The sequence below is a fragment of the Lutjanus erythropterus genome, chromosome 14, assembly GCF_056507025.1.
Source record: "Lutjanus erythropterus isolate fLutEry1 chromosome 14, fLutEry1.hap2, whole genome shotgun sequence".
Lineage (NCBI taxonomy): Eukaryota > Metazoa > Chordata > Actinopteri > Lutjaniformes > Lutjanidae > Lutjanus > Lutjanus erythropterus.
Window position 1 is genome coordinate 16,896,873 of NC_139330.1, and position 25,085 is coordinate 16,921,957.

At 39.0% G+C, this 25,085-nt stretch overlaps 2 protein-coding genes across 2 annotated transcripts; both read left to right on the forward strand.

Annotated features, from left to right (window-relative positions):
* The first annotated feature begins 755 nt into the window (after window positions 1-755).
* Window positions 756-5,853, forward strand: LOC146315409 (NFU1 iron-sulfur cluster scaffold homolog, mitochondrial). The gene is made up of 8 exons (XM_084736412.1): window positions 756-849; window positions 1,361-1,449; window positions 1,595-1,730; window positions 2,743-2,809; window positions 2,907-3,018; window positions 3,120-3,183; window positions 4,641-4,815; window positions 5,161-5,853. Exons 1-8 carry the CDS (start codon window positions 785-787, stop codon window positions 5,227-5,229), a joined length of 777 nt encoding a protein of 258 aa, XP_084592538.1. The 5' UTR covers window positions 756-784; the 3' UTR covers window positions 5,230-5,853.
* Window positions 5,854-6,161: 308 nt separating this feature from the next.
* ccar1 (cell division cycle and apoptosis regulator 1) lies at window positions 6,162-24,691 on the forward strand. The gene is made up of 26 exons (XM_084735493.1): window positions 6,162-6,226; window positions 7,805-7,966; window positions 8,200-8,375; window positions 8,503-8,646; window positions 8,868-8,900; window positions 9,939-10,135; window positions 10,430-10,556; window positions 11,255-11,374; window positions 13,093-13,285; window positions 13,433-13,577; window positions 13,671-13,826; window positions 13,968-14,193; window positions 15,551-15,664; window positions 15,988-16,154; window positions 17,016-17,226; window positions 18,408-18,491; window positions 18,770-18,958; window positions 19,733-19,924; window positions 20,047-20,283; window positions 20,379-20,508; window positions 20,816-20,904; window positions 20,997-21,137; window positions 21,327-21,447; window positions 21,625-21,807; window positions 22,497-22,702; window positions 23,602-24,691. Exons 2-26 carry the CDS (start codon window positions 7,855-7,857, stop codon window positions 23,680-23,682), a joined length of 3,774 nt encoding a protein of 1,257 aa, XP_084591619.1. The 5' UTR covers window positions 6,162-6,226; window positions 7,805-7,854; the 3' UTR covers window positions 23,683-24,691.
* The last annotated feature ends 394 nt before the right edge of the window (window positions 24,692-25,085 follow it).

Genomic DNA, 25,085 nt, shown 5'->3' on the forward strand with positions numbered 1-25,085 from the left:
TTTCACCTCACTATATTTATTTATTATTAACACCCATAGGTTTCAGTTTTTTTTTTTTTTTTTTTTTTTTGCAGATTAAGCCTACACATGTGTAAAACATGTAGCAGTAAAATTTCAAATGCAGCTAACTTGTAACTTAACTTGTAATTGTTTAACTGTGGTAGGCTACTTTTACTTGCTTACTAAATGCTTAATAAATTATCTGACTATATACTCCATCAGAGTTAATGTGTCTTAAGTGTTGTTATTGTGAGAAAAACAACCTGTAGAGATGCCTTTAATTAAACTCAAGGTATGATAATGCCACAATAGCATGTCCATATAATGATATTTACCGCACTATTAAAAAACAAAGAAAAATCATGACTTTATTAAATAAGGAGTCTGATGTGTGCAGCATTTGTGTTTGTTTGTTTTTTCCTTTTAACTTAAAGTGCTTCTTCTTTCCTCCTGCAAAAAATAAATTAAGATAAATAAAATTAAATAAAAGCAAAGCCCGGTATGGTATTGAGACGTTTTTTTCATTGTAGTTTTCGATATATTGTTATATATTGTTATGACTACACTATAATTAACCATTTTAATATTATTACTGAATATTTCTGTTTATTATATTTTTATTCATTTTTGTCTCTCTCAAACAATAAATTACTCTGACTGTTTCACAGTGGAAATAAACTGAAGCAAAGTGAATATCAGAGATTGATATTTAGGTTAATCAGAGCCCTTGTTCAGGAGTACGTGCTGTCTACCACATGAGGTCCTCAGTTTCAAAACAAACAAAATGGCGGCGCACATGAGATGGGGTCTTCGTCAGTTGTTACGGGCAAGAAATACGGCTCACTTTAGGTTTGGACATCTACAGCTGTGACATATTGTCATGTACACACGTTGTACTGCTGATGAGAGACGTTATAGTGCTTCTGTAAAGCATTAGGTCGCGATTATGATGTGTAGTTGGGACGATACTTTTAGCTAGCTAAGCTAATTACCTATTCAGCAAACTGCGACACAAGGCAGCGGTTTGTCTCTAATCCAATCCATCCATATAGGTGGAGATATCGAAACAGCTAGTTAAATAATTTCCATTTTGTATGGTATTTGATTTTTTATCGCCGTATTTCCTGATATGAAGCACATAACTTAGCCGCTAACGTTAGCTAGCCCGAACTTGAAGCTTTATTGTCAGTAACATGTTTAAGCCTCTGGATAACGTGTAGACGTGTAGTTACATTAAAATCTTGAGTTAACAGCTAAAGCATTTGCTGACGTTGCTTTCACCCTTACTATTTAATCCCGTCTCAAGAGATGAATGAGTTTTAACTTTTATATTGACAGACATGTTTCTTTACGTTATAAGGTGTCCAGACAAGACCAGGAGCTCATACCACTCTCAGTGCTTCAGAAAGGTTCAGCCTCAGCTTGGCTCAGGATCCACACACTTGACAAGTGAGAAACCGTGATTTGTGCTCCTTAATAAATTCACTCACTCTTTGTCATCTTCTTTTAACACGTTTTTATGATACTACCATGAAGACAAGAAAAAATATATATAAACTGTAGCTAAGAATTTGTTTTCTATGATTTATTTCAGTAAGACACCTGTCCATCCAGACTCAAGACACACCAAATCCCAGCAGCTTGAAGTTTCTCCCTGGTAAACCTGTCCTAGGAACTGGGACGCTCGACTTTCCCTCTCCGAGCTCAGCTGAATGTTCATCTTTAGCCAGGTTGTATCAAATGTACTGTTTCTAGTTTAATAGCATAGTAGGGGTGTCACGATTCTTCAAATCCACGATTCAGTTTGATCTTAAATTTTAAGCTCATGATTCGATTTAAAACTTTTTTTTGCACTGATGGCTATGTCATTACTTGACTACTGTGTCTTAAGTTGTAAAGACCAATAAATTATCAATTTTATTCTCCAACAACTGTCATTTACATTTGCAGATTGATTAAGAATATTATCTATATAGTAGCAAGTCTGATAGTCTAGGCTTTGAAGTGTTTTATTTCCTTTGACACGTTTTGGACAAGTTAGTGGGAATGGAGAGAAGAAAAATACTGGTAGAATTCTGCCTTTGATTTTGATTATTGAAATCGAAACTGTGACACCCCTACTGATTGTCATGTTTAGAAATAATAGCCTTAAAAGTAAGTGAAGGAAAATGCACAATACAAGCAGGCATTAAAAAAAAGAATGAGAAAGCTGCACACTCATAGCGTATATCTGCTTATAAAGAAGGAAAAAGATGCCAGTAGTTTGCCAAAATGTTGTTCTCTACATTGGGATATTTGCATGAGAGGCATGAGCGCGTAGCTTTTCCATTCTCTTTTTTCAGATAAACAGTCAAGAACATTTTGACAATGGATAGTATCTTCATTGAGCTATTCATGGTTGTGTCCTCACTTTCTGTCAGTCATGGAGTTGTTTAGCAGAAGGGTACATTAAGTAGATGTACCCTTTGCAGATTACACTATGATGTTCCAAGGTGTTTGGCAAGTGAAGCAACTGACTGTATGAATGCAGTGAGTAGATATGATGTTTTCTTTGCTGATAGATTTGGACAAAAATGACAACATTGTAAAAAGCAGTGGAATCATCAGTGACGCTCTTGATAAAAGCCAACACAAGTGAATGTTATTATCACTAAATGAACAAACATGAACAGAGGCTTCATTCTGTCAGTGGTGTGTTTTTCATTTTTGTTGAGCAACAATATGATAAGATGTTTCTTTTAGGGACCTGTTTGAAATCGAAGGAGTGAAAAGTGTGTTCTTTGGCCCTGATTTCATCACTGTCACTAAAGTAAGTATTAAATATACTCGTACAGCATGTCTCTGGATCTCTTCTCATGGCATCTTTGTGGTGAGAACAACAAGTGAGATCTTTGTTCTGCTGTCAGACAGATGAGGATGTGGAATGGACAGACATTAAGCGTCACGCTTTGGAGGCCATTGCTAAATTTTTTGAGAGTGGTGAACCAATAACAACAGGGGCAGTGTACCATGAAAGCAGTGAGTATGCAACCTGCCCATATTAGTCATTGTGGAGTTATGCAGCTGCTTTATTATATATTGTGTAAATATCTCCATGCTGTAAATTGTCTTTATTTTAGGTCATTCTGAAGATGATGATGATATCGTATCTATGATAAAGGAGCTTCTGGACACCAGAATCAGGTACAAAGCTACAAACACCAATTCCAAAAAAGTTGGGATGCTGTGTAAAACATAAATAAAAAGAGAGTACCACAATGTGTAACAATGTGTAAAAGTTGGGACAGGAGCAAGAAAAGACTGGGAAACCTGTGGAATTCTCAAAAAACACCCGTTTGGAACATTTGACAAGTAAGCAGGTTAATTGGTAACAGGTGATCGTATCATGGTTGGATATTAAAGAGGCTCAGTTGTTCCCAAGCATGGATGGGGTGAGGTGCAGCACGTAGTAGAAAACCGTGTGGGCAAATAGTCCAGCAGTTTAAGAGCAACATTTCTCAACACAAAACTGCAAGGAACTTAGGGATTTCACCAGTTGCAATATTAAATGCCTGTGACCGTTCATCCCTCGGCCAGCACTGCATTAAAAACTGCAGTAAAACTCTACATACTTGTATAAAGGATACTACATGGGCAAGTTAAGACTCTACCATGCAAAGTGAAAGCCATATATCAGCACCATCCAGGAACATTGGTGATTTCTCTGGGGCCAAGCTCATCTGTGATGGACTGGCGCAGAGTGGAAAAGTGTGCTGTGGCCTGACCTCCAGGATAAAGAGGAAAAGAACCATCTAAACTGTTACCAGCACTAACTTCAAAAGCCAACATTTGTGATGAACGGGGGTGTGTTAGTGTCCAAAGCATTTTTAGCTAACAGTCACAAATGTAAAGACATCATTGATGCTGAAAGCTACATACAGGTTTGGGAGCAACATATGCTGCCATCCAGACATCTTTCAGAGACGTCCCTGCTTATTTCAGCAAGACACATTCTGCATGTGTTACAACAGTGTGGCTTTGTAGTAAAACAGTTTAGGTACTAGACTGACCTGCCTGCAATCCAGACCTGTCTCCTATTGAAAATGTGTGGTGCGTTATGAAGCACAAAATATGGCAACAGAGACCCAGACTGTTGAGTACTTTAACTTGTATATCAAGTAAGAATGAGAAGAAAAAAATAACTTTCAAAACTTCAATCAACACTTACTGAGGGTTTTTAGAAGAAAAGGTGAAGTATCACTATGCTAAGCATGCCCCCATCCCAACCTGTTTGGAAAGTGTTCAGGCATCAAATTCAGAATGAGTGTATATTTATAAAAGGGTTTTGCAAGTCATTCTGGTTTTATTCAGGTTTTGCACAACATCCCAGGAATAGGGGTTTGTCATAACCTTGAGAGCAATTTAGGTAATGTAGTGTATGTCCATGCATTGCAGTTGTGATAGCTGACTTTAGTATTTTTATATATTTTGAATATTATTTCAATCCTGATCAGATAGTTCCTTTATATGTCTTTACTCAGCACTCTTAACAATGATGCTCACAGTGTAGTAACAGACAGTTATGCAGAGATAACAGTCTTAATCTGTCCCTAGTGCTGCTTTGTTCTGTATGAATTGATATAGTCCCTTCCTCTCACAAGACCTACAGTGCAGGAAGATGGCGGTGACGTCATCTTTAAGGGGTTTGAGGATGGCACAGTCAAGCTGAAGCTGGTTGGTTCCTGCACAGGATGTCCCAGTTCCACAGTTACCCTGAAGAACGGCATTCAGAACATGATGCAGTTTTATATCCCAGAAGTTGACAACGTGGAGCAGGTGATTATCAAGATCAGTTCCCTTGTACTATTTGTTTTGGTAGATGAGCAGAGATTCATGCAGGTTTTAATTTTATGACCAAGCTTCACTGTTGATTTTGTTCTGGCATTGGTTTCAGAAGTAGCTGTATGAATATTTAAATCAACATCATATGCAGAAAATCGTGTGGTTATTTGGGGCCTTTAAGGCTAAATGATGAAACCAGACAGAATAGTTTTCAATCTGTGGCTGTAGCTTTTGATACTTACACTGAGTGGAGTTTTTGTCACATTAGAATGAAGATAAAAATAAATCTTTACAGACGTTTAAGTCACATTTCACATTTTTTAAATGATCTTTTCCCAGGTGGAAGATGAAGTGGATGAAATCAACGCAAAGGTTTTCTCAGAGCTGGAACGCAAATTACAAGATTAAAAGCTTCCTTGACCAACACACTTTAGAAAAGAATTCCACTGTGTTATAACACAGGCATGTATTATTTTCACTGATTACCTTGCTACAGTCATAATAATGAAGAGAGAAAACTATTACCTGCTATTTTTTGTGCACTATATACTGTTAAGAGTTCATGCTGTAATGTATTTGTACATACTGTAAGCCCCTGTTACCTGTTTGCCTCCTGTATACAAAAAATACTGTTATTCTTCAAACCTGGCAAAATTTTCTGTTGAGATGGTTGCAAATGCTGTGATGTATTTATTTCTTATAAATATTGTATATTTTGAAAGAATATTTTCATAGGATGAAGATACTGTCAAAGTTTTTGACATTGTTTGGTGGTCATGCAGAATGAATATTTGATAAGGTATTTCAGTTGCGGCCATATACCTAATGGAAAATAACTGAACTGTTTTTTCTTGTTAATGCATCATCTAGAAATGAAATAAAATGTTATTAAGGATACAGTTATTCCTCACATGGACCTAGGTTTGCAGTGTAACATCTGTACAATCTGTATGCCATATTTATCTGCTATTTATCTGCTTTGTGCTCCATTTATTGTATCACATCAAACAAAGCTCACAGTTTGAAAGCAAATCTTTGTTGATTCCCTTTTTTTTTTTTTTTTAAAAATAATGTTACAGTTATTGCTATTATCTTCCAGTTATTCATCTATCATTATTTCATAAGGGGATAGAGACTGAACAAATGATAACTCATACTTTTTTTTTACAGGTATAAAAAAAATAAAGAGTAGTGAATTGTGACACTAAATAATAATCTTAATAGTCTTTAATATCTTTTTAATTATGACCCTGAGGCATGGGCACATGGGGGCCCAAACAATTTATTTTTGTCAAGTAAATACAGATGAACCACATAATCCACTGTCTCGCCTGCAGCATGGATAGTGTTCCCCAGATCGCGCATGCGCAGTTCCTGTCTTCATCGGCCGGCGCAGGGGACAGCGGTAAGCAGTGTTGACAATGTTTTAATCAAAACCTTACTACGTTAATTATCGTGTATATTTCATGCAAACATGAAGTGCAATGATTAGTTGCATGCAGGAGAGTTGCTGCCATCAGTGAATGTCTGTTTTTGTGCGTCTAAAACATTGTCCATTCAGCGCCATCTGCCAGAGCGAACGAACGTTAATTCGGGCCTCGCTTTCGATAACAAATCCAGCACGAGGCTAATCTGGCAACAAAGCTAACGACGTGCGAATGCTAAGCGTTAGCTAGCTAGCTACTGTACCTGTTTTACAGTAGCCATGGTATGTTTTAATTAGGTAGTAGCTAAACAATGTAAGTTAAGATAAAGTTGACGGAACCATAATAACTTGAAGGTTCAGGTAGCTGCTGTTAACCACAACAATAACGACATTAGCTTGCTAGACATAAAACGTTAGCTAACTGCCTGCGCTAGCCTTCTGTCAGTTAAAGGGCTAATGTTAGCCAAACTGCGGTTGAGGTTGTCGGGGTTGCTGTGTCAGCAGTTACCAATCTACGGAGCACTGCAGAAATCAAGGGTATATTTTTTATATGTTTTGGGTGCGAGTTTATCTGTGTTCTCTGTAACTTTTAACTTTAATCGTCCCATCAAATGTTTTTTTCTTCTCTCCATCGTGTTAGGCTAATTGCGTTGAATTAATATTGTTGAATTAAGAGATCTTAGGAAGCGCTGTATTTTGTTTTGCTTGGTTGGTTATTCATTTGTGTAGCTATTGTACATTACTGGAAAGAAAAGGATGTTGGAATAAATAAGATAACCATAGGAACTAACGTTAGCTAAAGTTAAAGCTTGTTGTGACTTGCTCAGTCAGTGGATCATGCTAGCCGTATAAGGGTGCCTTTAAATTCGTCAGTGTGTTTTCTCAAATTTATAATGTCTAAGGCAAAAAGTTATCGCATTCACAACATAACGCGTCCTTTTTTCTTGGTACTGCTTTTCGTATCGCTTTGGTGCTACATTGGCCATTGTTTTTATCCTCATCGTTAATGCTTTGCTGGCTGTCTTTGATGGCGTATGCCCACACGGCTCCCATGTAACCTACTGCATTGCTAAGTAAACAGTGACAGATCATGGGCAGATCATTGTTGCTGCTTGGAATACATACAGTTTCAATTCTGGACTGCAAGTAGGGCCGTACGATGAACTAAATTCACATTATGTCCAATCGCAATATCCAAATTGCAAAAGCTGCAATTTTGTTAAAAAACAGCATAATGAAATACTTAAGTGCTGCAGAGATACCCTAATCTATAAACCCTGTTCTACAGATGTGAGAGAATATGTTTGTTTGGTACAGACTCCAACAAATATCACATCACTGTTATTTAATAGCTTTTTTTCAGTGAAGATGATAGGTGTGATGCAAAAATGATGATTCCCACTAATCTGATGTCTTTTTTTAAAAACCATATTGTCCAGCCCTGCAAATATGTGGATACAGTTCAACTTAATCAGTCAGCATGGCATAGTGTTATCTTTCATACTTCAAAAGTGTCTTGCTTCATTTTATGATTTTTTGGTCATGTTTTGTTTTTAGTAACAAGCAACGGCCTGGTGAACAGAGAGTGCCCTTAATCTGAGTGAGTCATGGCCCAGTTCGGGGGACAGAAGAATCCGCCGTGGGCAACTCAATTTGCCGCCACAGCGGTGTCCCAGCCGGGCCACTCGGGACAGTCTCTGGACCTCAACAGCTTGCACTGTGAGTATACTGTAGCAAACTAGAAATTCAGAGCTATTTAATTCAGCTCTTATGGGGTACACAATTACACAAATATTTAATGTTGTACTCTTTTAGTTTTATGTAATGCATTATGGCTTTTACCCCTGCCATCATATCACGATGAAATAAGCCTATTTTATATCAGTGTTCCCCATTCAGTGTGTTTTTTCCACACCTTCCTGAAACTGGTGCCTCATTTTCTTTTTCTACAGCCCTTGGTGTGCAGCAGCCGTCTCTTCTGGGAGCCTCTCCTTCTGTTTACTCTCAGCAGTCAGCTTTGGCTGCTGTCTCTCTCAGCAACCAGTCTGCTGCTAACTATCAGCTGTCTCAGCAAACTGCTGCCTTGCAGCAGCAAGCTGCAGCAGCTGCAGCAGCAGCACTACAGCAGGTTAGTCACAGCAAGAAAGTCCTTAGTGCACTCAGCAGTCTATGCATCTGGTCCTGGTGTAACACAATTACATGTAACACAGTTTGATCAACTACTCTCTCTCCCTTGTTCTTTCTGATCTATGCAGTCTCAGATTAATACAGCCCTCCAGCAGTATCAGCAGCAGCAACAGCAACAGCAGCAACAACAGCAACAGCAGCAACAACAACAGCAACAGCAGCAACCTCCCCAGCAACCCCCCCAACAGCAACTGTACAATGTACCTCATCAGGTGAAACACTCATTTTGCTTTGTGTTACATTTTATTTTTGATAGTTCTTTGCTAAAACACTGGAGAATATATTGGTTGCTTATGCTTCATGAATAGATTTGTCATGGCTTCTTATAGAATGTGATGTGTCAGCAAAGTTGAAAACTGAAGTGTTGCACAAGTCATGTCATACAGCAGTCAATTTCATTTGTGATATTTTGTTTTTCCCTCTTTCTTCACAGCTTCCACAGCCTCAACAGGCACTGCTTTCTCAGGTAATGTGAAAAAACATGCAGATTTGTTATTTTCTTGCATTTCAAAGATACCAATCCAGGGCATGTCAGTGGGGTTGAGTGACTGCTATCATCAAAGATCTCATGCATATGTATACATTTTTTCTGGGTATATTCACTTATTCATGCATATCATGTTCAGAGGCATAAGTAGATAGAGCTTCTCCCTGCATGCACTGAGCGAGAGAGAGGGTACATAAAATACTGTCTGTGTAGTATTTCTTAATTTGCTGTTTGTTTGATCTTACATCAAAAACTACACTGGTGTACAAAACACTTCTTTTTTAAAAATATATATATATTTTTGGGGCTGGATTGCATTTATTAGACAGTACAGTTAAAAGGAAGACAGGAATGGGGGAGAGAGAGGGGGGTGGAGAGAGTGGTCTTTCCTGTATTTTTGTTCAAATATACACCTCTTACCACTAGTTATGAGCTAAACTGTGATGGAAAGATGGTAAGCATAGGAAAATGAGGGGACTGAAAATTAACATGATTGTTTGCTCCAAACTGAAACTATTACAAAAAGAAGTGCACATCAGGAGAAGAATAGCAACTGTATTGAAAATAAAGTGGATTACAGTGAATGAGCACAAGTACTAGTGATTACTGAAGACGTGCCAGTAAAGTGTCCAGTGCACCTGCTAGCTTACAGCACAATAGAGTTAGGTGGTACATGGAGAGCACAATAATTTGTGAGGTGATACATGGTGTGAAAAGTTTAAGAAGCACTGCTATTGTGTATGTCTTCCATCACCTTATCTGTATATTTCTCTGATTCAGCGCGAATATTGTTTTTCTCAAAATGTCTATTTACATTCTAGCATTTGAAACTGAAATCCAAGTCAAATGTTTCCATAGCTGACCAGATTGAACCATTTCTGCCTATTGATTCTTATGGTTACTTTCCATTTTCCTTGACATTTTTTATAGAGATATCACTTGCAGAGATTTAGCGTGGTTATGGTATTTATTGATTTGGTTTAGATATTCAATCTTATTTCTTTTCCTGACCCTCAGCCCCCTGTCGCCTTGCCCACCAGCCTAAGCCTATCCAACCCCCAGCAGACAGCCCAGATTACTGTGTCCTACCCAACACCACGTTCAAGTCACCAACAGCAGACGCAGCCACAGAAGCAGCGAGTCTTCACTGGTGTCGTCAACAAGCTACATGACACATTTGGCTTTGTAGATGAAGATGTCTTCTTTCAGCTAAGGTGAAAGATAGTATTCCTTGACATCTCTGACTGTGTCTATTGTGCAAAGGAGTGTGTTAGTGGAATGGTAACTGGATGATCTCTGTGTCATTAGCTTTAGTTGCTTTCCTGCACACACTACATTGGTACTGCTTTTATCTTGTGCCAGCGTTACTCTACCCTTGTTATTTCCCAGGCAATTTTTGGTACCAATGACAGATGGTTCCAAAGGCTACATGCACCTTTGTCAGCCTTAAAACTGATGTGAATGGGTTTATAGAGATGTCTGAATGTTTTTTTTTTGTATATTTTCAGTGCTGTTAAGGGGAAGACTCCTCAGGTGGGTGACAGGGTCCTTGTGGAAGCTGTGTACAACCCGAACATGCCGTTCAAGTGGAATGCCCAGCGCATCCAGACCTTACCTCAGCTAGCAAACCAGTCGGTAAGAACACTCAGAGGTTGGACTGAGTCACTCCAGAAGGAGAGGATAACTGTTTTGGGCACATAAATACAAACTGGGGGGTTTCAGCTTGAATTTTATTCACTTTTTGGTTTTTGGTATCATAATAATAACAACATCATTTATGGTTTTGAAATTGTCCTGTCTGCTACAAAAATGCAAAGACACATAATTTGTTTGGCTGTCCTGCTTGTAAAGGATTTAATTGATTTATACTTAATATGACCCAATTTTCACGTGATAGCTTTTTTCACATATGTAAAACAGTCTCATTGATGCTGACAATACGTGAAGTTAATGTTCCAAAAAATTGCCTGCAATCTAGTCCTTCCAAAGATTGGAAATGTTTTCTCAGTTCTTACTCTGTACTTTGTATTTGTGTGTTTGCTTCAGCTTTAAGTTCAGCCTTTGGCCTTATTGATCTGACTAAACATTGGAACACTTTCTGACTTGCCTCTTTGACAGAAGCTATGTGGTGAAATTGACAACATATCTGTTTGAATTTTTGGCTATCCAAAGTGAGATTTACAGGTTCATTTTAAATCCTGGACAATTCACCTGGCTTAGTCTGAGAAGAGTCCTAATATATTTAAGTGCTTCATTGTTTTTTCTTTCAGATTTGATCTTTTCCCTGTGCCTCTCTGTCTGTTATTGACTGTTGTGTTCTCAATCCCTCCTAGCATCAGCAGCAGCCTCAGCCTTTACCTCAAGCTTCCCCACAGCTCGGCAGCCTTTACAATGAGCCAGGGATGCAGCTGCGCTACTCAGACATGCACTCCACTGCGGACAACAGACAAAATGTAACCCCCTAGCCCTGAATCACACTTTTTTTTTGGTCCTTCTCCTTACTCAGTTTCTTTCTTAGATTTTTTTCTTTGTTTCCTGGCGTTCTTGCTTAACCTACTCATGGTGAACACCCATTCTCAACTGCAGTTTTTGTTTGTTCTTTTAGTTTGCTCTTGTTGCCAAATGGATAGAACCACATTTTTGTAGTGGTTTAACAATAATTTTCTTTATTTTAAGGAACATTGAGTTGTCTTACAGAGAGGTTATTTTTACACTATTGCTTCATTATACATTGTTGAATGTGCTTTTCGTGCTAGATTACAGACTTTTTACCCCGGTTATACATTTGTTTTTGTTTGAAAAACAAACTAATGTTGCTTGAGATGTTACTTTTGTTTCAGAGGTGTTTTCGTATTTTGGGCATCTTAATATTTAAATACATAAATCTCTCTACAGGGGACATTGCAGATGACAGGGACTTCAAGAAAAGCTGCCATAAATAAGGATAACTTTTCATCATATACTAATAAATGCCAGGAACAGTGTGCAGTGTGAAACAAGCATTTATTCAGTCAGAGATTTTAAATACACCAAAAGGTTGTGTTGGCTCGCAGTAATCATTGGTGTAAAGATATGATTTGAAGGATCACTCCAATCAGTTCCTCACCAATTGAATCAGTGCCTTACCAAGCAGTGAGACTTGCAATCTTCATTATGGTATTTATAGATGAATTATATATTTCTGAATGTTGTGGCAGTTTGGCCCTTTGGTTCAAATTACTCCACTTCAGACAGATGGCAGATTTGATCTCTGCACCATCGTTTTGGTTGAAAGTGCTGAAAATTATGCTGAACTTGTCTGCTCACTAAATACATAAATTATCCTCAGAATATGTAGCTCATTGATAAGTGCTGTGCAGGACGTGCTTGATAGAGCACAACTGGTCATACTTTCTCACGGTCTTGACTATAGGCTATACACCAGACAGGAAACTCAAAATATCAACTGCTGTCCCTCCCAAAATTATTATTAAAATGACTTAAAATGACATTGAGAAGAAGGCAAAATACTATCAATGTAATCCAGTATTGACCCCCAGATTAAGCAACAAGATGGCTACACAGTCTTATTAATATTATTTTCAGGCAGTGTTTATATTAAACATCAGTCAGGCATCAACAGTTGGACTTACACTTCATAAGGAAGATCAGATAATCCCATAATATAATGTATGTTTTTAAAATTCTTATACAATACCTACCCATACTGTCTTGATATTTCTTCATGAATGAATATCTTTTGTTGGGAAATGGTGCCTCTTAATTTCTGTACCTAAAACGTTTTATAAACCTACACAAAAGTTTTTTTTTGTTTGTTTGTTTTTTTTGCTTTAAACTGGTCAAAACCTGGATCATTACTTTTGTTAAAATTAACTGCCTGTGTCTTGTAGCAAAATTAAACTAAACCACACCAGCCCTCTGGGTTGAGATTTTGTTTCACACCAGGTTTCCTTTCGTTAGGACACCTCTGATAAGATTTCTTCAATTCTTTCATTCAAGCAGACATTCAGACGTTTTCCCAGCTTCTTTCTTTCAAGCAGCAGTTTTGTGCAGTTCATCTTGTTATCTGTTGAGCTGTCATTGACATGATCACTGAACATTGTTTCAGGTCTGCCATTCAATATATGCTCACCACAACTTTTTATCTTTTTCTTTTTCCCCTTTTCTCTAGAGCCAGCCTCAAGCTCCTAACATGATGAAGGCAACCCCCACCATATTGCAGTCACTACCTCCACCAAACACCTTCAATGTTCCGGCCCAGGCTCCCCCTCCTTCACTACTGCAGGCCCAGTTGTCTGCTGCCTCTCTGGCCCCTCTCCTTCAAAACCCTCCTCAGCCTCTGCTGCCACAGCCCCCACCCAAAGGTAAAATAATACAGTAATATCGCCTTCATTTAGTATTGGATATAGAGCAGTGAGGATTGCCACCATCTTTGCAGTTCTTTTGACAGAATACTGACTTTTGTGGTATGTTAAACAAGCAGGTGCTTCACATTATTTTCCTTGTCTTAGACGTGTTTCCTGGGGGTCTGCTTCAGCCACCAGTGAGAATGATGCCACAGCCACAGCCTGTCCGACGAATCGAGCCCCCACCGCGTTTCCCCAGTCGCAATGATAGAGGCCCTGAGCTCATCCTCAGGACAAAAGAGGAACGCAGGTGACATGGCGACAGATATTACCTGGGATAATCTGTCATTTTTCACTGCAGTATGCATTAGTTATTAATCTTTGTTTTTTCTCAATTCTACAGTCGAGACAGAGACCGTGAGCGCAGACGGTCAAGAGAACGTTCACCCGCGCGCAAACGTTCCAGAGACCGCTCTCCTAGACGTGACCGCTCACCTCGACGGCCTCGCAGGGTGGTCCCTCGTTACACCGTCCAGTTTTCCAAATTCAGCTTAGACGGGTGAGTACAACCTTCTCAGTGGAAACAGATCACTGTGTTCACAGGTGTTGAAATGTATGTCAACACTTGAGTGTGTGATTGTCAATAGTATGCCCTAGTTCATGGTTTGGAGGTATTAACTATCCTCTTTGGGTTCTCTAGCTCAAGCTGTGACATGATGGAGCTGAGAAGGCGCTATCAGAGCCTCTACATTCCCAGCGACTTCTTTGACGCTGTCTTCACTTGGGTGGATGCCTTCCCTCTGACAAGACCTTTCCAGTTTAGTAACGCCTGTAACTTCCACATCTTACACAAAGAGGTGGATCCACTAGTCAAGAATACAGCTGTGCTGGACCCTCCTGATGCCAACCACACCTACAGTGCTAAGGTATGACCATCAGTGATAAATACATTACACACAATGCACCAGTGTGTTTCATATTCAGTAAGATTGCAGTAAGGTGTCATGTTAAAAGAGCCATTATCTGACTACAGCTACCACTGTTGTTGGTCCAAGAACAGTATGAAACCAGTACTATGGTCAGCAACTGAGAATTTGTCCCACACATTCTTTAGATTTGATTTAAAGATGATGCACACTGTAAGTATTTAGCATATAAAATACTGTTATCTCAGGTTATACCTGTGTCACCTGATGCTACATATAGAAAATCAATGAAGAAGCTGACAAACAATAATAGGATTTCACTCTCAAAATTAAACATAATGGACGATATAAAAAGAATGGAATGCATAGAGCTACAGAAGAACAAGAAGTTTTTGAAATGTGCCCGTTGAGTCTTTCTCTAGCTATGCTTTCCGCAAACCCTTCTCTACCTCTCTACACAAAGATACACTCGAGACAAGGATGTTAAAACTTTAATTTAAACTTATAAACCTTAAGATTTCAGTCCAGGTTCTTTTTGCTGGTTTAATGCTGCAGTTTTAATAAAGAAGTTGGTTGAGAATAATTGATTTGATTTCATGTGGTACATGTTGTGAGGACACAACAGCTGAACACTGTAAACTGGTTAACTTGCTGAGGAGTTGGAGGTATTAGCCTGGCATCTGCAACTCTTCATCTAACAGCTCACTGTGGTTGCTACTCCTTGTTCCCGTGCTCCCTTGCAAAAATCTAAAATGATGAGCTGATGAAAGATTTTTGTCATGTCTTTTAGATTTTGTAAGCGGTTGAATGTTTCACCGGTGCATAGCTTTAAATGTGAAGCAGCAGCAGTAGGATGTTCTTCATTTGCATTAGTTATTATGGTTTTGTATATTTACTTTTTTGTATTAGTTTTAGGTTGTTGTTTTTTTCTATTAAGTCTTGTTTTTCCTTTCTTTTAAGTTAACTAAAATGTTTGTCACATTTTTAGTTTTAGGTTTTAGATTAGTTTTTGATCATTATAATAATCTTGGTTTGCATTAGCAGTGACTGTGTGCACCTCTGATAGAGAATAAAGAGTGCAAACAATAAACAGCAGTCATCAATTACACTAAATAATACAAGATTACATGCATATAGTTTTTTTCTATGAGTTCTTTTTGCTTAAAAAGGCAACATGAATCCAGTGCAATGAATGTAGTGGCAGATTCTAACAATAACTGCTACTATAAAGAGAAATAAGCACAGAATGTAAATGCATGAAATTGATAAAAAAAAAAGCACATCAGTGTCATAATGGGGTTTGATTTCATAACATTTTAAAGGATTTTAATGTGAATGTGGTCTCTTTATGTTTCAGGTGATGCTACTGGCTAACCCAAGTATAGAGGAGCTCTATCACAAGTCCTGTGCTCTCGCAGAGGACACCCAGGAAGTCAAAGACTCCTTCCAACATCCCGCCAGGCTCATTAAGGTACATCACGCTCTTAACACGCTTGTACCATGTGCATGAGCTGACAGTGATGCAGTGATCCTATTCCATTTCTGAGTACTCACAATGTGGAAGAGTCCAAACTGATGTTGGCTCCCCTGTGTAAATGACAGGGTGTTGTGGATCCTCAGAGGTATGATTATTTGGACATGCTGCTGACCTCTTTGTCTTTTTCTCTGTCTCTATCCTCTTTTTTTTTGCCCTCTCCACCCTCCACACCCCTTATCCCTTTTGTCATTTCCATTTCCATCTAACCTTTTCTACTCTGTGGCTCTCCTTTGTACCCGTCTGTCTTTCTCCTTTAGTTTTTGGTGGGAATGAGAGGTAAAGATGAGGCCATGGCCATTGGTGGTCACTGGTCTCCCTCTCTGGATGGAGCTGACCCAGAGAAGGATCCGTCAGTCCTTATAAAGACAGCCATACGCTGTTGCAAGGCACTCACAGGCATAGACCTTAGTCTGTGCACTCAGTGGTAAGAGCTGTTACTCTCATCAATATTTATTTTCTCATTGATTGTGCTTCTGTTTAAACCTATTAACACTGCTGGTATCAAAATCCCAAATTGAGTAACTTTAATATGCTGCATAATGTTACTACTTCTAAACTAAATCTCATCCTGGATATGTTGGGTGATATTTTTTGTTTCCTTTTTTATATTAATGATTATTGTGTTGTTAATTTGCTACCTATCATTTACTATTATTATTTATTGTGTTTGTGCAATGTTCTTTTTGGCCTTTTGTGTGTTGTCGTCTTGGCTCTCTCTTTCTGTCACACTCTCTATACATATACTATATGCATATTTCATTGTGATGAAAAACCAAACGCATGGACTGTGGCTGGAAGCAGTAGCCTGGACCAGAAGACACTCATTACTTTGGTTTTTTTTTTATTATTTATTTTTCTGTTCTCTCTGTTAAATATCTTACATATTTAACTGGCTTTCACTGTCCTGTTGATTCTGTCTCTCTTCGCACAACCCTAATGTAGTGCGTTAAGTGTATCCAAGGTTAAATGCAGAACACTCATCCATAATTGGCTGAAGCTATAATGGGGATGAATTTGGGGGGTGTGATTTATTTTATGTGATTGTCTGTCAACTTTCTCAAAATGGCTGCCGTAACCTGTGACAACAGTTGGAGAGCTGCAGACTGGGTCCATTTGTCTATGCTGTGTGCTGTGTGGGAGAAGGGTCACTGTAATGATGCTTCAATCATTCAGTGACCTCATTGGGAGGGAGTAGCTGTAGAAGGCTCGCCCTAGCAAGGCTTGCCTTAATACTGTGCCCTGACCAGAATGTTTCTTTCCAATGCACCTTCTTCCTTTGCGACAGGTATCGTTTTGCAGAGATTCGCTATCATCGGCCGGAGGAGACACACAAGGGGCGGACAGTCCCTGCTCATGTGGAGACAGTGGTTTTGTTTCTTCCGGATGTTTGGCATTGTCTTCCTACCCGCTCAGAGTGGGAGGTGCTGTCACGGCGACTCCGGGAGCAGCTGGCTGAGAAGCTGTCGGCCGAGCGAAAGGAGGCGGATGGAGAACAGGCACTGAACCGCTAATCCCTCTCTTCTCATTTCCGCTTCTCACAGGAAGGCACAGGAATTACAAAAAACAAACCCCAGATACACATCAGACACAAAGCACACCTCACCATTCACGCAGACAGACACGAACACAGGCAGATTATTGTTCCACCAAACCTCACCTAGGCTTCCTCCGTTTACTCCTCCACCTGTCCCCTTCTCCTCTGCTCCAACTCCTCCATTCCTCCATCAGCACATCCACCTTCCCTCACATCCAGCAGACACATACAGTGGAAGCAGTGAGACTAGGTTGTGTTGTGGTAGGCCCTGATCGCAACTGATAAAACAGCTTCCAGCTCCTCAGTGATCCCCATAATTGGGTGCCAATCTGGGTGTAATCATTCATGTTAATCCTGGCATTGTGTCGTGAATTATTTTATACAATACTTGCTTAAGCTGCTTTTAATTTGGGTGCTTGCAAATTTTTTTCTCAAATTTGAGCCAGTGGTGATTTTGCTTAAACACTGGAGTCTGAACTATTTCTTTACACTGGAATCTGTGGAGTCAGTTGCGTGTAAATGTGTTTGTTGTAGAAATGTGTGTTTTTTATATGATTTTTCACATCAAAATGACTGCAAAAAGGGAACCTCCCCCAAGTCCTGTTTCTTGTCTGTTCTTGTTGTGGGTTTCTATATTCTCATATGGACTATTATGTAGAGTTTGGTTTTTCCAGGGCAGTTGGTTGGACAGAAGGACAGATGACTCCTATCTGATGTAGGTGTATAAAACCCATAAATGGCAATACCCAATTCCCCAGTCATAGACCATGGTAGGGCCACCCTATCCTCACTCCGTTTGGAGACCAGCCTCAGTTCACCTGATGTACCTACACACCTTTTGGACACACCTCTCATTGATTTTTACCTTTTTTTGTGTTCCACAGATTGATTGATTGGCAGCTGGGGGGCATTTCTGTTGGTTTTTATAAGAGCTAGAGAGCTTCCCTGTGTATGCTTCAGTAGCAGTGGATTTTAACACAGTCGAGAGCTCACTAGGACGAGACAATGAGAGACAGATGTGACCTTGCTTCTTGCACGGATCAACTTTAAAGTTCACTCAAGCCTTGAGTGGTGTGCTGACTGTTTTCTATCCCACCTCTTTCTCTCTCTGCCTGTCTCTTATCTCAATGATTTCCTGTCAAGGAGGAAGAGGAGAAGGATGATGGTGAATCGAAGGATGTTAGTACTCCCACTCACTGGGCAAAACTTGACCCGAAATCAATGAAGGTAAGGTTCATAGAGAACGGTCTCAGCACTGGTAGAGCTATAATAATAATATGAATGTCATATTAATTAACAGTTGATAGTCACTTTATTCTTCAGTCATCCTTTGTTGTTTCATTCTTTGCAGTTGTCTTTAATATCATAATTGTGCTTTGGCAACACATGCCAAATGTCTTGTCCATGAAGTCAAATGAAATTGAAAATAGAAGAACAAACAAGGAATAAATTTTTCTTTGCACCTATCTGTTTCTCACATGCCTGTTTTTTTTTCCCCCTTGTAGGTAAATGACCTGCGCAAGGAGCTTGATTGTCGCTCTCTAAGCTCTAAGGGGTTAAAGTCGCAGCTGATAGCTCGCCTCACCAAGCAGCTGAAGGTGGAGGAGCAGGTGGAGGAGTCCAAGGAGCCAGAGAAACCAGAGAGCAAAATCCCTGAGGAAGAGGAGCCATCTCGCACTGAGGAAGACCGAGAGGTACAGAGAGTTTTATTGACTTTAATAATTATATGAATAGAATTTAATGATATGAGAGAATTTAGAAGTACATTGCCAATCAAAAGTTTGGACACATTTTCTCATTCAGTGTTTTTTTTTAAATTATTTTTATAATCTTTCTACAATGCAGTTTAATACTGGGGACAACAAAAATGAAATATGGAATTATTTAGTAAAAAAAAATGTAAAGAAAGCAAAATATGTTTTATTGTTTAGATTTGTAAAAAACAAAAAGTGACTGACTTTTGCACTTTTGCAAGAAAAAACTGTGAATGTTAAGTTTTGACTGGTACTGCTTATGATCAGTGATGTGATCACTTTCTACTTGCTGATTGCAAAAATTGATGATGATGCAAAAAACTTAAGCCAATTCTCAGCTGAGTTGGTGTTATTGTTGCATTTTTATCAGTTAACTAAAAGAAGCACTTCACCCCCAACATGATTTGTATATCAACTACTCACCATATGTTCCCTTGTTTATGGCGCTCCTGTTTTTTAAAATAGTAAAACGATTTCAAAACATTTGTTTTGGTTTAACTGCTCTGAGTAGAATACCGAAAACTGCTGTATCAGTTGCTATAACAAAGTAAAAACTGATCAACACTGATGTGTATTCTTGTATTGCACAAATCACCTATGCAGTTATTGAGATGCAAGAATTATGTTTTAGTTTTGTTAGTCTTTTCAAAAATTAGATTTTTCTTCAATTTTTTCTTATAGCACTTGTCTAAATTAAGTGTTCTTCTCTGTTAGGAGGAAGAAAGGAAGAGGCAGGAGGAGCTTGAACGCCAGCGGAGAGAAAGGCGCTACATCCTCCCTGATGAGCCTACCATCCTTGTGCACCCCAACTGGGCAGCCAAGAATGGTAAATTTGACTGCAGTGTCATGTCCCTGAGTGTGCTGCTGGACTACAGGCTGGAAGACAACAAGGAGCACTCTTTTGAGGTCAGAATTGCTTGTCACAGCATTTGTTTTATGCTATGTTACAGTGAAGATGAAAGTCTACAGTGCTCATGTACCATACTAATGTATGTAAATCAACCTAATCTGTTTGTCTCACAAACTAGGTTTCCCTATTTGCTGAGCTGTTTAATGAAATGCTGCAGAGAGACTTTGGCTATCGTATATATAAAGCCCTCGCTGCTATTCCTGCCAAAGACGATAAAAAGGAAAAGGAGAAGAAAGCCAAAAAGGAGGCAGAAAAGAAGGAGGCTGAAAAGAGGGAAATAAAAAAGGAAAAAGATGAGGAGAATGAAGAGCCAGCAGTAAAGAAGACCAAAGAAGATGAGGAGGAGAAGAAGAAGGCAAGCCTCTCAAACCTATCTGGTCTTTTCCAGCTATCACATGCTCAACAAATGATGTGTGATTTCATGCAGTTGTGTCGTTGTGTTTTAACCAGAGCGATGAAAGGGCTGTGAAAAAGGAGTCTTCTCGAGATGAAGAGGACAACGAAGATGATGGCAGCACAGCCAACGCTGAAGAATATGACCCCATGGAGGCTGAAGATGCAGATGATGACGATGATGATGGTATTGGACTCTGTGTTTAACTTAAAATGCAACCCCTTAAGATTATTTTTGAATGTCCCACAATATGATTTGGTCAATGATGAGAAATCATGCACCACGCTGAACGTGTGATGGAGAACACTTCCACAGTTTCTGAGGCCTTAAGTGGGTCATTTGTTTGGTTATAATTGTTTTTTTTTTTGTATTCACACTGATTAAACACATGTAGTAATTGTTTTAAGTAAAGATGTATTGGCACTTCTTCAATCCTGTTCAACTTCCCAAATTTACAATTATACAAGAATACATTTCTATTGATTTTTCTTAGACAAGGATGATGACGACTCCAATGACAGAGACAGGAAAGATCGCAAGGATGACCGCAAGTCATCAAAAGAGAGGTCTTCTAAAGACAAGGTTGGTGGTTATTGTTGTTGGCATATTAAATAGATCTCTACATAGTGGCAAAATGGTTGTTGGTATAAAGGTTGTTGTTGTTGTTGCATCAGGAAAAGAAACAGATGGTCACACACAACAAGGAGCTGCTGATGGCATTTGTCTACTTTGACCAGAGCCACTGTGGCTATTTGCTGGAGAGAGACTTGGAGGAGATCTTGTACACACTAGGACTGCACCTTTCTCGCGCTCAGGTGAAAACACACAAACCTAACCATGTCTATGGTTTGTTTCTGGACCGGTTCATCAGTCCATTTATAGTCTAAAGTCATCACTTTGCTTACTCACTCTCTGCCTGCCCACTGACATCTTTGTCTTTTCTCTGCGGACATTTACATCAGCCCACAAATAAACTGTCCTGTTTATTTTTGTCTGTTTTCCAGATAAAGAAGCTGTTAAACAAACCAGTGGTCAGAGAGTCTTGTTATTACCGTAAACTGACAGACAGGGGAAAGGATGAACCTGTTCCCTCCTTTAATGAATCCCAGATAGAAAACCTAATAGGTGAGCTGACATGGGTCTTTATTCAATCAATATTTTGATATCATTAATGCACAATTTTTAAATTTATGATAACACAGGAAGTTTTAGAAAATAAGCTACAGCTGTCATATTGCAGACAGCTGCTGAAGCTGATTTCTTTATTCAGTTTCAAGAAAATCTTCTCTGTTTTTCTGTCAGGTAACCGAGCACTACTTCCTGCTCCAAAAGCTCGTGTTCAGTCAGAGGCGAGTGAGTCTGGTAATCTGATCGTGTATAATGGAGCCATGGTTGACATCGCCAGCATGATGCAGAAACTGGAGAAGAGTGAGAAAGCACGAGAGGAGATCGAACAGAAGCTGATGGTCCAGGATGCCAAAATGGGTATGATTTGACTTGTAACAATACTGCATGTGTGTTATCTGACGTCATAATCTCATGAGTTGCAAGCTACACTCTGTGTCAGTAGTCCAACAGGACAATGATCTGGCTCAATTTGAGCATTGCTACAGAGAAGCCCGGTCTCACTTCATTCAGCAATCTTCCCCCTGTGATTTCTGTTGAAACGTGAACGGGCACATTGCTACCAGCTGCTATACAAAGTATAAAAGAGGATTCACCAATATTGTTTTTCTATTGTGAAGGGTTAAGAAAATAGCTTAAAGGTTCTGTACAGACCCACAGTCAGTTTTAAAGAATAGAGATTAATTAGACTACATTTACTTGTCCCACCAGGGAATCTGTCTCACCAATAACATCAATAAGGCATCAGCCTTATATTTTCTGTGCACATTTTTTATTGTATGTTGAAGGACCTCTCGTGTTTAAGTGTCTAGTATAATTATCTAATTGAAGTGTCCCATCGTAGGGTGATTTAGGGTTTATTAAATCATCTCCCTTTGATCAAAGATCCCGCAGGTTACCATACCAGGTTATGTTGCTAAACATAAGGATGGTCTCTATTAGGTTGACATCCAGTTTTTCTAGGACGCAAGACATCCAATTATTTGGTTTCTTATCATGAAAGTATCTCAGACGGTCTTCTTTTCCTTTGTTGTTGTGTCTCATTCCAGAGGAAGATGCCAAGGTGAAAGCACAGCTGGAGCAAGCCAACAAAGCCTTGTCGAGGGAGCTGGAGGAGGTGAAAAGCACTCTGAGCCAAACTGAGCAGACTCTGAAGACCGTGGAGGAGGAGAAGACGGTCTACCATGACCAGATTATCAAAACGTCCAACACCTTGATGGCCAGCGTCAAAGGGCTGTTTGCAGTGCTGAAAAAGGTGAACCATTTTTAAAAGCTCCAAGTTTGTGTTCCATGTATCTCAGTTTTGAAGCAGGAAATGAGCTCATAAGCCCTTTTCACACATGGACTACATAACATTGCTCGTTTCATCAGTCTGTTAAAATAATGGCATATTGTTATTTAGATATAGTTTATGTTTCATATGGCTTTATTCAGACATGACAAATTACAGACAGCTGTGAGGTCACACAATATTTAAAAGACGGAGGAAATGATAACAGAGTTGAGTTAAAAATGAAATGGTAGTGAGGAGGAAGAGTGTTTTCTTTCTCAGGCTACTTCACTGATGAATTTTAAAACTTGTTTTGCCTTCGAAGCCTGAGTGTAACCATCATGAGCATGAGGACCACTTCTAAAAGTGAAACTACTGATACATTTTCACATGAGATTGATTGTTTCAGTATGTAAAAGTTTTTGCTGGATATTCTTTTATTCATCCTCGCAGCAGGCATGTAACAGACTGCTGGTCAGGTTATTGAAGGAGGGTGTTTTTAACCTCTAATGTTCTGGTCGCACTGCAAATGGAAAATAGTTTTTATAGACTGATGTGATGTGAACATTGATCTTCTCTTCAGCTTTAAAATTGTCTCCACAGCTTTTCCTAGATTATCTGATTTTGAGCATTTAGTTGATTGAGATTACAGCTTTATTACAGTGATCTTAGACTGCGGTACAAGAGGCATATCGCTGTGTTGAGCTGCTTAAGAAGCTTCAAGGTTTCAAGCTCAGCAGCGACATCTGGTGATTTGCACAACTTATAGCAGCCTTTAAAGATGAGCTGAAGCAAAACAACCCCTCATCATATGTGTGAGCAATACAGAGCCAAGAAGCCAAATAGCCCAGCCGTGATTCACTGATTATTTTTCTTTCTCTTAGGATGAAGAAGTAGACGAGTCTGGTGAGGAAGTCGCTGGCGATCACATTCAGACATCTCAAACCAATGGCGCTGATGAATGAGTGACATTTAAAGTGAATGAAGCTAATCTGTAACACTGATGATCTTAAATTGTAAATATTCACTAAACATGCATAATTTGGCTGTTTTTATTTGGACCTATTGTCTCCTGGGTACATGTATAAATTAATGAACGAATTAGTTCTCCTGTGTTGATTTGACTTCAGTTTCTGTGTACAATAGTTTTGTTTTCGATGAGTTACTTTTCTTACATAGATTAATTTTAACTGACAAAGCTTTGAAACGCTTACAGTATTTTCATAGTTTGAAGTAAGTGAAGTTCAGTTGCTAACATTTCATTTTGCCATTGCTTTAGCTTTGTTATGGCCAATAAAATGCCACATTGTAGATTTAAATGCCAGTATGTGTGAGTTGTACCTTTTTGTTTGAGATTTTTGTTTTTCTAATGAGCAATAATGATGCTATTTATGTGCGAGAGAATTCATAAGAAACTATATTTAAAAGAAACTAATTTTGGATGGAAAAGGGTCGGAAGGGGTTCCATGTGGTTCAGACAGGATTTCTTTGTAAATCGTCCCAATCTGCTGTTTAACCACAACTGTGTTCAATAAACACATTCAGTTTGTAGTTCTTTTTATTTTCGCTAATTTAACTGGTTTCTGCTCTTTTTTTCAAACACATGGCTATGCATGGTTCCTGCCTCTCTTGGACCTACTTGCTGTCGGCATGTCCTGACCATATCCACCGACTGCTGCACTGCCAGTTACAGATATCCATGTTTTACTGTGACGAGCATCTGTCTGTGTTTTCTGAAACAGCAAACTACACATGAACCAAAAGATAAGCTCAATGAATGTGTGTTCTTCTGAAGGAATCTTTGCTGCAAAGAGACATGAACACTTTGAAATCCATCTCTGAACTGTGTGCGTTGGTTTGGGTTGTGGCACAATTACATTCAAGTGTGCTCCAAAGCAGGCAATTTTATTTTTCTATTGAAATTGTACTCTGCGGATGTCTTGTGCAAGAGTAAAGTGGTTCATTTTAACACTACACCGTGTCTGCATTTTTTCTTTTGCATCATTATGGTTTACACGCTTTCTTTTCCTGCTGTGATTAAAATGTCTACTGTGAATAAAGGCTATTAAATGTTGAATCGCACAATTATGAAGTCTAACAATGTGAAAACTGATCCAAGTAAGTAGCTCCATGTTTGTGCCCTTGCATTTGCAAAGTAGGAGATCAATGTTGACACTGAATACTTTAATAAGCAGATCACTGTTTATCACTTTCATATTTCTCTGTCAATTTCATGGGTTTATAGACCTTGCATAGTTAACACCTGACAATGAAATACAGGTATTTTCTGGTATTTCCTAGTATTTTGCCACCAGCAGTGTGTTTTAGTTGAGTGACAGACAGTAGAATTCAATGTTTCTATGACCTG